At 47.6% G+C, this 16,356-nt stretch overlaps 1 protein-coding gene across 1 annotated transcript in view; it reads left to right on the top strand.

Annotated features, from left to right (window-relative positions):
• Window positions 1-16,041, top strand: part of LOC144676407 (nesprin-2-like) — a gene marked incomplete at both ends in the record, with an annotated part of 72,492 nt that extends 56,451 nt beyond the window's left edge. Inside the window, 4 exons of the mRNA XM_078536827.1 lie at window positions 4,201-4,341; window positions 8,810-8,980; window positions 13,147-13,272; window positions 15,920-16,041. Coding sequence (XP_078392953.1) covers window positions 4,201-4,341; window positions 8,810-8,980; window positions 13,147-13,272; window positions 15,920-16,041 — 560 coding nt within the window. The remainder of the gene's footprint in view (window positions 1-4,200; window positions 4,342-8,809; window positions 8,981-13,146; window positions 13,273-15,919) is intronic.
• Between the last annotated feature and the right edge of the window lie 315 nt (window positions 16,042-16,356).

Below are 16,356 nucleotides of genomic sequence, written 5' to 3'. Positions count from 1 at the left end.
AAGCTTTTGGTCATCTAATATTTTGGTATGTAGCTCGGTGTCAAATCTTAGTTGATAATTCTGTGAAGCACCATCTTAAAGTTGCTATATAAATGTAAATTGTTATTGTTGAGTTGAAACATATTTAAAGCGTTTTATTAAAGCATTTATTGGGCATTGTTCTCCATCACACATGCCCTCTACTCAAAGACCATCCAGAAAGGCAAAGATAACAGCCAGCTTCTCTTCTCCACCATTAACCTTCATCTTAAACCATCACCCGTGTGATTTCACACTCATCGCATGGGCAAAACGTCCATGCCCGTTTTTAATTAAACCTCACCCAAGGGCGGGATGAAATGTCCAGGGTGAAATATAATAAAAAATGATATCTGGGGACCAATGTTTTTTGAGTTCTGCAGTCAGGTGCTGCATAGACATCTGTCATTGGGAAAATTTTAGCATTTAGAAATACATAATCTAATCAAGCAGAGTCAGCATGGCTTCATGAAGGGGAAATCATTCTTGACAAATTTATTAGAATTCTTTGAGCAGGTAACAAGCAGGATAGATAAAGGGGAGCCAGTAGATGTAATGTATTTGGATTTCCAAAAGGTGCTTGATAAGGTACCGCACATAAGGCTACTTAATAAGAGAAGAGCCCATGGTGTTGGGGGTAGTATATCAGCATGGATAGAGGATTGACTAACTAATAGAAGAGAGAGAGTTGGGATAAGGGAGGCATTTTCAGGATGGCAACCTGTAACTAGTGCAGTGCCACAGGGATCAGTGCTGGGGCCACAATTATTTACAATATATATTAGTGACTTAGATGAGGGAAATGAATGTACTATCGCCAAGTTTGCGGATGACACAAAAATAGGTGGGAAGGCAAATGGTGAGGATGACACAAAGAGTCTACAGGGGGATATAGACAGATTAAGTGAGTGGGGAAAAACTTGGCAGATGGAATATAATGTGGGAAAATGTGAGGTTATGCACTTTGACAGGAAGAATAGAGGAGCTGAATATTATTTAAATGGAGAAAGACTGCAGAAAGCTGCAGCACAGAGGGATTTGAGGATCCTTGTGCATGAATCACAAAAAGCTAACATACAAGTTCAGCAGGTAATAGGGAAGGCAAATGGAATATCGGCCTTTATTTCAAAGGGAATGGAATATAAAATAGGGAAGTCTTACTCAAACTATACAAGGCACTAGTTAGACCACATCTAGAATACTGTGAACAGTTTTGATCCCCTTATCTAAGGAAAGATATACTGGCATTGATCCCAGGTATGGAGGGATTTTCTTATGAGGGGAGGTTGAGTAGGTTGGGCCTGTACTCATTGGAGTTTAGAAGAATGAATATTGAAACATATAAGATTCTTAGGGGGACTTGACAGGGTAGATGCTGAGAGGTTGTTTCTCCTTGTGGTAGGGTCTAGGACCAGAGGGCATAATCTCAGAGTAAGGGGGCTCCCATTTAAGACAGAGATGAGGAGGAATTTCTTCTCTCAGAGGGTAGTGAATCTGTGGAATTCTTTACCGCAGAGGGCTGTAGAGGCTGGGTCATTAAGTATATTCAAGGCTGAGATAGACAGATTTTTAATCAGTAAGGGAATCAAGGGTTATGGGGAAAAGGCAGGAAAGTGGAGTTGAGGATTATCAGATCAGCCATGATCTCATTGAATGGCAGAACAGACTCGATGGGCTGAATGGCCTACATCTGCTCCTATGTCTTATGGTCTTAGACACAGTTTGCTGCATTTTTTCTTCTTATTTACTGTCCGGGTCTGCAGCTCTGCAGCAGCCGTCTGCCTTCAGGGAGCTCGCTAGAAGTGCCCACCCACACCCACACTATTGTCAGCACCTGCCCTCTTCGCGCCCCCCTCAGCAGAGCTGAGGGTTTCTCGGTGCACGGTGTGCGTGTTAGTCGGCCAGCCCAGCGTGAAATTACGTTCGGGGGCCGATCGCAGGCGGAAGTGCAAGTCAGGCAACACCTGCAGTGAGAGAAACAGCGTTAACCTTTCAGGAAGAGACTCGCACATGAGTACACTCGTCGGTGCACACTCACACACACACTCACACACACTCACTCACTCACACACACTCACACACTCTCACACACTCACACACACACACACACACACTCACACACACTCACACACACACACTCACACACACACACTCTCTCACACACACACACACACACTCACACACACACACACACACACACTCTCTCACACACACACACTCTCACACACACACACACACTCACACACACACTCACACACACACTCACACACACACACACACTCACTCTCACACACACACACACACACACACACACACACTCACTCACTCACACACACTCACACACTCACACACTCTCACATACACTCACACACACACACACACACACTCTCACATACACACACACACACTCACACATACTCACACACTCACACACACACACACTCAAACACTCACTCACACATACTCACACACTCACACACACACACACTCAAACACTCACTCACACACACTCACACACTCACACACACTCACACACTCACACACACACTCACACACACTTGTACAGACCCAGGCGCACCCACACTTGCACATTCACAGACTCCCACATGCACACACTCACCGCTGTGCGCATCAGGGTGACCAACTCTTGTGAAATAAAATGAGGAACACTTTGTCTGTGGGTCTGGGGTAGGGGTGGCCGGTGATTATGAGAGTTGTGGGTGGAGGGAGTGGGGTGAGGTGGGATTGGAAGTCTGAGAGTGAGGTGGATGGGTTTCAAGAGGGGGGGGGGGTGTCTAGAGATGCTAATAATGTTGGGGGTGGGGGGGTGGAGGTGAGGGGTTAAAATCAACTAAAAATCTTACAACTTATCTTATCAAGTCACAACATTATCATCTCTCTGCTCTCTCACTCACGCACTTGCAGTCCCATTCAAACCTCACCCTGGAGACTCCCAGCCTCAATCTCCCACAGGCAGTCCTAGAAATAAGTGATAAATGAACAGGGGGTAAACAGTTGCACCTACCTGTGTGCCGGCACACATACCCACACCCACCAGCAGCTGTACCTGCTTGGGCAGGCCAGGCTGAGTTGCAGCTGCCTCTCCAGCCAATGATGTTTTTCCAATGCTGCCAAGTTGTGATAAGAGCTCGGCACAGGCCACATGTGGAGCCTGGTAGCTTCCTGTCCTCCACAGCCCAGAGGTGGAGACTTTACCTGGGAGTGAGTGATGCCCTCAGCACCTTGAATCCAAATTAATTAACTGTGTTAAGAAGCCTGGTTACTGTTGTATTATAAAATGGGCTGCCACGATTCTACACTTCAGTGAGTATTTACAAAATTACTTTGGCTGTAAAATTAAGCGTTGGTTACACAGAAAAGGGAATGTTTGTTTTTCCCTGGGGCGGGCGGAGTGTTTAACCTGCTTGTGTGGCATTCGAATTGGACAGCTGAACGTGTTCAGGGTGAACTCTGGAGCAGTCAGACTTGTTTAACAGGTGCTGGTGCCAAGGAGAAGATCGAATTCTCTGATAAACACACCAAGCTCCAAACCTTCCCGGCTGATTTCTGTCTCTCTAAACCAGCTCATGATTCGTTATCATGTGAATTCTGCCTGATATCCTGTCACACCGAACTCGTCACACTGACTCTCTAACCCCTCAAGGCAACCACCTGACATTAACTCCACCAGGTAAACTCTCTGAAGATTTAAGCTAGAAGAAAATGTGGGGTTTGAGTTTTGTTCATTCACGTTATTTCTCCCATCCTTCCTGTCTCTCCCCTCATTTCAATCCCTCCATCCCGCTCCCTCCCTCAATCTCTTCCTCTCTCTCTCCCCTTCCCTCACACTCTGTCCTCTCCCTCTCACATTCTCTCCCTTGATCCTCCCTCTGCCTTGCTCCCAATCTCAATTCTCCTCCTCTCCCCATCCCATCCTTCCTCCCACCCTCTGCTACCCACTAATTCTCTCTCTCTCCCCTTCTCTCTCCCTGCCCCTCACCCCATCTCTCCTCTCTCCCCTCACACTCTTCCTCTCGCCCTTCCCCTCCCTCCCCTCTTCATCTTGCTCACCTTTTCCTCTCTCTCTCTCTCTCTCTCTCTCTCATCCATTTCCTCCTCCACTCTCCCCCTCTCTCCCTCCTCCCCCATCCACCCATCCCGGTCTTTGTCTCTCCCTCACAGCTGCCGGAGGATCTCAGTGTCTGCTGGGACCGCGCTGCGGCACTGGAGCGTTGGTTGGATACGGCCCAGGAGTTGCTGGGAGTGAGTGGCGGGGACTGGGAGATGCAGCGGGATGTGGAGGAGCATCTACAACAGTCACAAGTGAGCGTTCGTGGGTGATGGCTGGGTGCAGTTACCTTTCCCCACCCCTCTCCCAGCACCCCACCCTCCTTTCAGGGGCCCCAACTTATCACCCAGCCTCCCAACCCTGCAGCAGCCCAAACCTGCCCCACCACCCCCAACCCTATTCCCACTCACTCACCGACTCCCCTCCCCACATCACCCTCCCTCCTCACACCTCCACCCCTCCTCTCCTCTTGTATCTCTTCCCACTCCATTCATCACCCACCCATCCCTGACTCCCACATGGTTTTCCCAAATGGATTGGCAACGGCCTGCTTCACTGGAGTCAGGTGAGAGACAAGGGTCAAAGTTCAACATGCCTTTTCCCGCATAAAATCTCCAGGATCATGGACTTGGTGCTCCATCACTATCAGGTGAGAGACAAGGGTGAAAGGTCAGTATCCAGGTGGCACTCTTGCTGTGGAGTCCATCCCTGTTAGTATAAACTCTCTCTCTCTCTCCCACCTCATTTCAGTGCTAAGTTTCGAGTCACAGTTCGGTACCTCTCCCTTTCCCCTCACCGTTTGTGGGATGCAATCAGGTCCAGCCAGCTCTCTTTTCTGGTCCAGTAAAGTCCAGAATGACCGCTCAAAAGAAAGAGAGGGGGAGGGGGGCACAGCAGCTAGATCCGGCTTCTCAGCCAGCCTGTGACAGTCTGTTTACATAGGATTTGCTGCCTGCGATGATTAGAAACTCACATACACCCTGTGCAGGCTGTTTGTTCTTATACATGAGATTGAGCCAGTGACTCAAGTTAATATTTAAACAAGTACAGGTTCAAACAGAGCTGCAGTTATATTGTATTCATTAAACTAGTCGGTAGCTCAGGGTTACCAACTCTCATTGGATGTATTCCTGGAGGATTGATCATGTGGCATTTGATCACCAGCAGCACTTTGCATTTATAGAGCGCTTTTAACGTGGCCAAATAGCCCAGGCACATTACATGGCTCAGTCTCCACTGTTATTTGATAAAGAAATATTAGGGCAGGTGACCAGAAGCTTGATTTTAAGAATGTTAAAATAGATTAGATTAGAACCAGATGGTACTTGGGTTCCAAAGTCTGATTGGACGTGCTCCTAGAGGTTTGATCACATGTCCTCCTACCTCAAGCGGTCCCTCCCATTGGTTGCCTGACCTGTCCGTCTTCACGATGCCCCACCTTCCCCAGCCGGTTTGAAAGCCGACAGTGGCATTTCTCCACAATTGAATGGTTCTTGACTGTCACTTGAACAGCTGTTTATTTCCCTTCCCTCATATTTTTAGAACTAATGAACTAAAGTCCTTAAAGAGAAAAATGAAGAAAACCCACACTTGTTTTGTTGGTGCAATGGTTGTTTTTTTGCTGCTGGCTCACAGCGGAGAGTGCAGATTCGTTTTTAACGGCCGGAGGGTTAGACACCCTTACATCAACACAGCAACAACTGACATCTTAGCGCAGCTCAGGAATAACGTAACCCCTTATCCCCTCCTCGCCAACCACCCAGAATCAACAACTTGGAGAATAGGAAATGTGAAAATTAAAATCTAAAAATAAACACGCACAGCAACAGCTATTGGCCCCTGACACAGTTAATACAGACGGCTATGGAGATAGGGAACAGTGTAAAGAGAGAGTGATAGATGGGGTGTGTGTGTGAGCTGCCTGAAACATGAAGACAAGGTATCGGGGAGGGGTGCTGACTGGTGCGTGTGTGAAACTCACATGAGGAGTGTCGGAGTGATGGTCGGCCATGACAGCATCACACAAGAGTCAAGATTCTGCCAGGGCCACTCAGCTCCTGACCTCCATTGCAGCCTTGGTCCAAACGTGGATAAGAGAGAACTGAACTCAAGAGGTAAGGTGTGAGTAATTGCCCTTAATATCAAGGCAGTATTTCACCGAGTGTGGCATCAAGGAGCCCTAGCAAAACTGGAGTCAATGGGAATCGAGGGGAAAACTCTCCACTGGTTGGAGTCATACCTAGCATGAGGAAGATGGTTGTGATTGTTGGAGGTCAGTCATCTCAGCTCCAGGACATCACTGCAGGAGTTCCTCAGGGTAGTGTCCTCGGCCCAATCATCTTCAGCAGCTTCATCAATGACCTTCCTTTCATCATAAGGTCAGAAGTGGGGATGTTCGCTGATGATTGCACAATGTTCAGCACCATTTGCAACTCCTCAGATACTGAAGCAGTCCATGTCCAAATGCAGCAAGACCTGGACAATATCCAGGCTTGGGCTGACAAGTGGCAAGTAACATTCACGCCACACAAGTGCCAGGCAATGACCATCTCCAACAAGAAAGAATCTAACCAACGGCCCTTGACGTTCAATGGTATTACCATGACTGAATCCTCCACTATCAACATCCTGGGGGTTACCATTGACCAGAAACTGAACTGGACTAGCCATATAAATACTGTGGCTACAAGAGCAGGTCAGAGGCTGGGAATATTGCGATAAGTAACTCACCCCCTGACCCCCCAAAGCCTGTCCACCATCTACAAGGTGCAATTCAGGAGTGTGATGGAATACTCTCCACTTGCCTGGATGAATACAGCTCCCACAACACTCAAGAAGCTCGACACCGTCCAGGACAAAGCAGCTCACTTGATAGGCACCACATCCACAAACATTCACTCCCTCTACCACCGACGCACAGTAGCAGCAGTGTGTGTACCATCTACAAGATGCACTGCAGCAACTCACCAATGCTCCTTCGACAACATATTCCAAACCCTTGACCTCTAAGACCTATAAGGACAAAGGCAGCAGGCAGATGGGAACACCACCACCTGGAAGTTCCCCTCCAAGTCACTCACCATCCTGACTTGGAAATATATCACCGTTCCTTCACTGTCGCTGGGTCAAAATCCTGGAACTCTCTCCCTAACAGCACTGTGGGTGTACCTACACCACATGGACTGCAGTGGTTCAAGAAGGCAGCTCACCACCACCTTCTCAAGGGCAATTAGGGATGGGCAATTAGGGATGGGCAATAAATCCTGACCTTTACTAGTGGCCCTCATTTCCCAATTTCCCATGAATGGATAAAAATCTTTCGGCATTTTAAAAAAAATCTTAATTCTCAAGATCACCAGCACCTTGTACATTATTGCTTAAAAATATTCAGTTCATTGAAACATAATTTAAACTCCATCTGTCTGTTTCACTTCTGCTCTCATCACACAAACTAGCTCTGTCTCTTGCCCTGTCAGCCCCTCTCTCTCCCCTCGATTTTCTTCATCTCCATCGTTCTTTCTTTGATTTCCTCTCGCTCTGTGCCTCTGCCTCTTAGCTGTTTCTCTGTCTTTATCTATCTGTCTTTGCCTTTCACTCTCTCTCTCTCTGTGACTGCCCTCTCTGACATTGAGGATATTTGAGTTTCTACCTGTGCACAGATCAGGATTTGCTGCAGGTTCCGTTAAACTGAACCTTGTGCATGTCCATTCAGGAGGTCTGCCTCATAATTCTTTCTACCGCATTTCAACAGTGGGGCTTTTAGAGACAGAGAGGAGGGAAATAAGTGGATACTTATTTAAACATGATGGAAAGGTCAATTTAATAGAATGCCTAAAGAATTAATTTCTGTTGGCCCAGAGCTCCTGTCTGGTAATAGTTTCTGGGAAAAATACAGAGCGATTATATTAGCAGTTCACAAAACATTGTGTTCTTATTGAATTCATTTTTCAGTCCCTTGCTGCTGCTACACAACTTGAGCTATTAAAGTAACCGTGGTGTCTAATCAGCTCCTTTAGATGCACTGTTTGTTGGTTTACATTAAAGCCTTGCATTGCACTGAAAAATTGATCCTTGAACTCAGAATTCCCCAAGCAGGAGGATGGGGAAAGGTTTGCCAAGGGAATAAAGACACAATCACTCGGTCCAAAAAGAACATTATGTTACTGACTGTTCATTATCTCGTGTCTGAGTGTGACACATGCCAGCATGAACTCCAACATCCGAATATTCTCTCTCTCTCCCTGCTGCCGTCTCTCTCATGTCGGCTGTGAGTCAGTGACTAGCTCTCTCATGTCTGAGTCAGAAGGTCATATGTCCCACTCCAGAGACTCGAGCACAAATTGCCCGACACACCAGTGCAGTACTGAGGGAGTGCTGCATTGCCCAAGGTGCCATCTTTCAGACGAGACATTAGAACAAGGCCTGTCTGCCCTCGCAGGTGGGTGGAAAGATCCAATGGCACCATTCCGAAGAAGATCAGGAGAGTTCTCTCCGTTGCCCTGGCCAATATTTACCCTTCAGTAAACATCACAAAGACAGATTACCACATAGCTGGTTTTGGGAGCTTGCTGTGCACAGCCTGGCTGCTGCATTTCCTACGTTGCAACAGTCATTAGACTTAAACATATCTGATTGACTGTAAAGTGCTCTGGGATGTTCAGAGGTTGTGAAAAGTGCTGTAAAAATAAAAGTCTCTCTTTCCTTTCTGCCCCCACTTTGCAGAGGATGCTGCTGGAGATTGAACAGAAGATCTCGCAGTTGGCACAGGCAGGTCAGGAGGGAAGTGGACCTCTCTCGCATGAGCTCGAGTTACTCTCACTCCGTCTGGGGACGTTAAAATGCAGCCTGGTGACATTCCAGACTAAACTACAAGAGATACAGAGTGAGGAGCAGGTATAGTCAGAGTGTTATAATCCACAGTCTAACACCCACATACACTCAGATCAGCAGCTTCTGTTCCATAGTGCGCTCCTCTGTATTCCCAGCATTCCACATACCCCAAACTTTCCCATTCTGTCTCCCCCCCCAACCCCCTGCATGTATCTCATCATTTTCTCTGCCCCCAGAGTGTACCTCTCTCATCCCCCCACCCAGTGTGTATCTCCTCTGTATCTCACTATATAATTCAATATTCTGCTTTGCATATTCTCTGTACATCATGCCTATATTCCACCGTACCCAGTGTTCATCCCCTGTATCCCACTTCATTATATCTCCCACATGATACTGTGCCCTAATGTATATTCTCTGTATCCCATTACCTCCTAATGTGATGAACTTTAATAGAGAGAACAGAATTTGAGAATAGAAATATACAGAAATGATGAAACTTTAAAAGGATTGGAGGAGTAAAGAGACCGAGAGACTCAGCTCCACAAGTCTTTAAATGTGGGAGGACAAGTTAATATGATGACAAATAATTAAATAGGATCATAGCTTTGATAAATTTGAACATTATAAACTAAACAAAAGTGTCCTCTGTAAAACTGTACAAAACACAGTTCGAATATTAGGAACCCTATTTTAGGAAGGATCTAAAGGCTATGGAGAGATTGCAGAAGATTTCACTCAGACCATCCCAGGGATGAAGGGTTTTAGCCACAGGAGGAACCAGAGAAACTGGGTCTCTTTTCATTAATGCAGTAAAAGATCTGACAAACAGCTTAACAATTAAACAGAAATGAAATGACCTGTCTGCACGATTGACCAGACCATCTCTCCCCAGCTCGGTTCTATTCTTGTTTATCTGATTGTAACCGAAGGATCACCAGCCATGGCTTCTCCTGCCCCTCGCGTGTCCTTCGGTGACATCATCAGGGTCCACGTGTACACGGCCAACACTCAGCACTATTTTACCACCACCTCCTCGGACCCCTCCATTATCCAGTTTGTCACATTTCTTGACTGACTTCCAATCTTGGAGGAGCAGAAATGTCTTCCTCCTAAACATTGGGAAGACTGAAGCCCATGTTTATTGCTCTTGTCAGAAACCCCATTTCCTGACCGTCGTTTCCATCCCTCATCTGTCTTAAGCTGAGTAAACCGGTCGCAAGTTTGACATTGTGTTTGATCCTGAGGTGAGTTTCCAACCACATACCCTCAGCATCACTGACCACATACCCTCACCAAGATCGGCAACTTTCACCTGTGTAACATCACTCGACTCTGACCCTGTCTCAGCTCATCTGCTGCTGAAACTCTCCTCCATGTCTTTGTTACCTCCAGACTTTTTCCCTTTATCCTTTCACGGGATGCGGGTGTCGCTGTCAAGGCCCACGTTTGTTGCCCATCCCTAATTGCCCTTGAGCTGAGTGGCTTGCTAGGCCATTTCAGGGGCGGCAGTTAAGAATCAACCACATTGCTGTGAGTCTGGAGTCACATGTAGGTCAGACCAGGTAAGGACGGCAGATTTCCTTCCCTAAAGGACATTAGTGAACTAATTGGGTTTTTAATGACAATCGATGGTAGTTTCATGGTCACCATTACTGACAGTAGCTTTATATTCCAGGTCTATTAATTGAATTTCAATTCCCCCATCTGCCGTGATGGGATTTGAACTCAAGTCCCCGCCTGGACCTCTAACCATTCCAATTTGACTATTCCAGTGCTCTCCTGGTTGGCTTCCTATCTTCCGTAAGCTTCAGCACATTGGAAAGCTCCTAATCTCTTTTGCCCATCACCCCTGTGCTTGCTTGGCCATACTGGCTGCAGTCCAACAACACCCCCCAAATCCCTCCCCTGGCCTCTCCCCTCCCTATCTCTGTCACCTCCTCTATGCCTACAACCTTCCAGGATACCTGCCCTCTTCCAATTCCGGCCTCTCGAGCAGCCCTGATTTGAATCCCTCCACCATTGGTGCCGTGCGTTCAGCTGCTCGGGAGCCAAGCTCTGGGATTCCCTAAACCTCTCCACCTTAAAACCTCTCTCTTTGTTTAATCTTTTGATCACCTGTCCCCAGATCTCCTGTGACTCAATAATGTTCTTTTTAATATTGCACATGTTAAGTGTCTTGTGATGTTACACAAATCCAAGTTGTTGTGGTAAATCTCGCAAAAACATTCCACCAGTTGGAGAGGCAGTAATGGAAAGTTGTAATTCTAAGACTGTATCAACAAAAGAACATGGAAACTGTAATTTACACAGACCACGGAAGCAGAATCCAAAATTATGGTCACATAATTGGGCAGTTTAATCATTTTCACACAGTAAATATTTAGAAAAAAAGTTACTCTACATTAAAACAACAGTTACACTTCAAAAGCACTTAACTGGCTATAAAGTGCTTTAGGATATCCTGAGATTAGGAAGGTGCTAATTAAATGCAGGTTCCTTCAGGATTCTGAGGTGTCAGCTGTGGCTCAGTTCATAGCACCCTCGCCTTTGAATCAGAGGGTTGTGGGTTCATGTCCCACTCCCGGAAACCAAGAACTGTGATTGTACTCGAAAGAGTTGCAATCTGTGACTGTTGATAACTCGAAAGAGTTTCCTTCAGGATTCTTTTGTAAGTGTCCCATTTAACAGCCTTGAGGTCTCTGCAAACTTAGCATTTTGCCAGTGTAGCCCCAATGTACAAGTATCCTGAATCCTGGCCCATCTTCATAAACATTGAAGTTACAACATGCAAACAGGCCATTCAGCCCAGCCAGTCTACATTGGCACTTACTATCTATGCAAGAAAATAGCCCCAATCACATTTTCTTATCCTATTCTCATATCCTTTTATCCACTCATCCAATTCCTTGTTGAATATTGACATAGTTTCTGCCTGAATCATTAACAGTGAGAGTGAATCCCACAGCCAGTGAGCTCCCTCTGTCACCCACTGGTAACAACTCATTAGTGAAACACTTAATACAAGATAGAACCTCCTCTGTGCTGAATTAAGGAGCGGTTATTGATTGCTTTGTTAATTGGTTCTTGGGTCCTTCCCATCTCCTCTTCCTATTCCTTGTTCAACCAGTTTATAAATGGATCATTGAAATCTGCTATTGCCACTAGTTGCCACTGGTTACCCTGGTGATGTGATTGCACAGCTGGGGAGCCCATTCCTCCTTTTGGGTTAGCCTGTGAGACAGTGCTGAGTGTCACTGGCATTCCTGAGCAGAACTAGTTTAACACTTGTAATCTCTCCTCTACATTTATTTCTTCCCTGTTAAAGAAAGTTATTCCACCCTACTCCATAAACCACCACCTCCCCACCTCAAACCTCAGCCGATCATGGACTTGATCCACCCATTTAACCTCCTCCCATAGCCTATGTACACTCTCCCCATCCATTTAATCTGGCTTTATAATTGACCATTGAGTATAAAACAAGGAAGTTGTGCAAAACTTTATAAATCACTGGTTTATTGTATATAATAATCTGGAGTATTGTGTACAATTCTGGGCATCACACTTTTTCGGGAGGATGGCAAGGCCTTAGAGATGGTACAGAGGAGATTTACTCGGGTGGTATCAGGGATGAGGGACTTCAGTTAACGTGGAGAGACTGGAGAAGCTGGGATTGTTTTCCTTAGAGCAGAGAAGGCTAAAGACAGATTTAATAGAGATCTTCAAAATTATAAGTGGTTTCTCGAGAGTAAATGAGGAGGTGAGAGGGAACATCGAAAGAAGGTGATTGGCAAAAGAACCAGAGGTGACATGACAATTGTTTTTCCACAGTGTGTTGTTGTGAACGGAAATGCGCTGACTGAAAGGGCGGTGGAAACAGATTCAATTGAAACTTTCAAAAGGGAATTGGATAAACATTTTAAAAGGATAAACGTGCAGGGGATATGTAGAAAGAGAGGGAAGGTCTTTGAAGGAACCAGCACAGACATGATGGGCCAAATGACCACCTTCTGCACTGTAAGATTCCATGACTGATGGGGGGAGATTATGAGAGATAAATGGATGAGTTTCTAGGCATTGTAGCATTGCCAAGGTCCAGGGAGCTTGTTCACCATCTTACTTCACACAGCATTGGATGTCCAGAATTATTCTATATCTGGAGAATCATTGTCGGTTCTGCTGATCATATATGTGGTCAATCCTAACGATTTGCTTACTTGACACAGGAAGCACAGACCAAAGGGACCACATCAGCCAATGGGACTTCCTGCCCTCCACTGACCACTGGTCAGCCAACCTTGCCCACTAAAAAACCCAGGCTTTCGAGACAGGATAGCCTACAGCAACAGAAGGTAACAATTCCGTCCTCAATTCTGGCCCCGATGTTAGAGAAAGGATTATAGAGGCAGTGGAGAAAATGCACATAAAGATTGACACGTACGATACCAATACTGGGAGATTAGAACTCACAAGAAAGATTGAACAGGTTGTGTCATTTTTCTCTAGTAAAGAGGAGACTGATTGAGGTCTTTAAAATTTTGAAAGAGTTTCGATAGGTTAGATGTAGAGAAGATGTTTCTGCTTCGAGGGGTGTCCAGAATCGGGGCCATAAATACAAGTTGGGAAATTCAGGAGAAACTTCTTTACCCAGAGAGTGGTGAGAATGTGGAACTCACTCCCACAGGCTGTGGTTGAGGTGAATAGTACAGATACATTTAAGGGGAAGCTGATTTTTTTTTAAATCATCCATTCATGGGAGGTGAGCATTGCTGGCATATTGCCCATCCCTAACTGCCCTTCAGAAGGTGGTGGTGAGCTGCCTTCTTGAACCGCTGCAGCCCATGTGGTGTAGGTACACCCACAGTGCTGTTAGGGAGGGAGTTCCAGGATTTTGACCCAACGACAGTGAAGGAACGGTGATATATTTCCAAGTCAGGACGGTGAGTGGCTTGGAGGGGAACTTCCAGGTGGTGGTGTCCCCATGTGTCTTCTGCCCTTGTCCTTCTAGACAAGAAATTGGAGCAGGAGTAGTCCGTACAGCCCTCCACCGCCATTCAGTATGATCCTGGCAGATCTTCAGTTTCAACGCGACTTCTCTGCTCACTCCACATATCCCTTGATTCACTGAGAGACCAGAAATCTGCCTATCTCAATCTTCATAATATTCCACAATGGAGCATCCACAACCCTCTAGGGTCGAGAATTCTAAAGATTCACAACCCTCTGAGTGAAGTAATTTCTCCATTTGGTAAAAGTCAGGAGTTTGGAAGGTGCTGTCGAAGGAGACTCAACAAGTTGCTGCGGTGCAATTTGTAAGCGGTAGACAATGCTGTCACTGAGCACTGGTAGTGAAAGGAGTGAATGCACTGAGGGAGTGAACTGCTGTCGGAGGGTCAAAACTGAGGGAGTGAACTGCTGTCGGAGGGTCAAAACTGAGGGGGTGCTGCACCGTCAGAGGGTCAGTACTGAGGGGGCGCCGCACTGTCGGAGGGTCAGTATTGAGGGAGCGCTGCCCTGTCGGAGGGTCGGTACTGAGGGAGTGCCCACTCTCAGAGGGTCAGTACTGCGGGAGTGTTGCACTGTCAGAGGGTCAGTACTGCGGGAGTGCTGCACTGACGGAGGGTCAGTACTGAGGGAGTGCTGCACAGTCAGAGGGTCAGTACTGAGGGAGTGCTGCACTGTCGGAGGGTCAGTACTGAGGGAGTGCTGCACTGTCGGAGGGTCAGTGGTGAGGGAGCGCCGCACTGTCGGAGGGTCAGTACTGAGGGAGTGCCGCACTGTCGGAGGGTCAGTACTGAGGGAGTGGTGCACTGTCGGAGGGTCAGTACTGAGGGAGTGGTGCACTGTCAGAGGGTCAGTACTGAGACAGTGCTGCATTGTCAGAGGGTCAGTACTGAGGGGGCGCTGCACTGTCGGAGGGTCAGTACTGAGGGGGCGCTGCACTGTCGGAGGGTCAGTACTGAGGGGGCACTGCACTGTCGGAGGGTCAGTACTGAGGGAGTGCCACACTGTCGGAGGGTCAGTACTGAGGGAGTGCCGCACTGTTGGAGGGTCAGTACTGAGGGAGCGCTGCACTGTCGGAGGGTCAGTACTGAGGGAGCGCTGCACTGTCGGAGGGTCAGTACTGAGGGGGCACTGCACTGTCGGAGGGTCAGTACTGAGGGAGTGCCACACTGTCGGAGGGTCAGTACTGAGGGAGTGCCGCACTGTTGGAGGGTCAGTACTGAGGGAGCGCTGCACTGTTGGAGGGTCAGTACTGAGGGAGCGCTGCACTGTCAGAGGGTCATTACTGAGGGAGTGCTGCACTGTCAGAGGGTCAGTACTGAGGGAGTGCGGCACTGTCAGAGCGGCTGTACTGAGGGAGTGCTGCACTGTCATAGTGGCTGTGCTGAGGGAGTGTGGCACTGTCAGAGGGTCAGTACTGAGGGAGTGCTGCACTGTCGGAGCGGCTGTACTGAGGGAGTGCTGCACTGTTGGAGGGTCAGTACTGAGGGAGTGCTGCACTGTTGGAGGGTCAGTACTGAGGGAGTGCTGCACTGTTGGAGGGTTATCGGTCTAACATATTTAAAAACTACACTTGGGATGTTGATCTCGAACAATTGGTGAAGAGCCTGGACTGTGCTTGAACAATATGACTTGCTGATTGAGCTGCCCAGTGTCTGCTAATGGTGCCGGTATGTGTGAGGGAGCGATGTCAGAGAGAGTGCTTTTAGTGTAGATTAAACGCAGGGTCAAACAGTTCAGCGTCTGTATGGTTAGTTTTGTTGCCAGTGCTGTTTACCTCTGGGTGAAGTCAGAGCAGTGCTGATTACAGCGAGGGTTTAGTAACTGAGCTGAGAGGAGCGGCTGGGAGAGAGGCAGGGTCGATTTCAACTCCTGAAAGTCGGACGCTCACAGTGAGTAACCTGTGGACTTGACCGTTTTGATAATCAGTTGGCCATATCGGAACATTCTCTCCCCTTCTCCCTCGGCACTAATGTATTGTTGTGTGACCTGCAGGAGCTGCAAGTGGAGCTGTCACAACATAAACACCTGACTGAGTACGTCACACTGCACGGCGACAGGGTGAACCAGCAGATCCATAACCGAGAGGAGCAGGAGGCCGTTCAGCCCGTCTCCAGGTATTCCCCAGCACAGCACTGCCTCACTCAGCACAGGCCGGGGATTCTGTATCGGTGTATTGACCCTCCCCACCCCCTGAGGCAGAGAGGTGTGCGATTGCTCTCCCATTCAGGGTGTGTCCACTGCGATACTGGAAAGGGGCTGGTGGACCTTTGAGAGGTGTCATTTCGGTGTCTCGGTGGGGGACAGTAGAAAGGCCCCACTCTCCTCCCAGTTACCACTCAGAGCGGTAGTTTGCTGGGTTTTGCCTGGATCTTTGGGTGTCCAATGGGGAAGGAGAGGGTCAGTGTGAAGTCTCCCACCCCTGTTCCTTT

Source organism: Cetorhinus maximus, unplaced genomic scaffold (genome assembly GCF_964194155.1).
Source record: "Cetorhinus maximus unplaced genomic scaffold, sCetMax3.hap1.1 HAP1_SCAFFOLD_1571, whole genome shotgun sequence".
In the NCBI taxonomy this organism is placed as follows: domain Eukaryota; kingdom Metazoa; phylum Chordata; class Chondrichthyes; order Lamniformes; family Cetorhinidae; genus Cetorhinus; species Cetorhinus maximus.
This window is presented reverse-complemented; position numbering and strand designations above follow the sequence as displayed.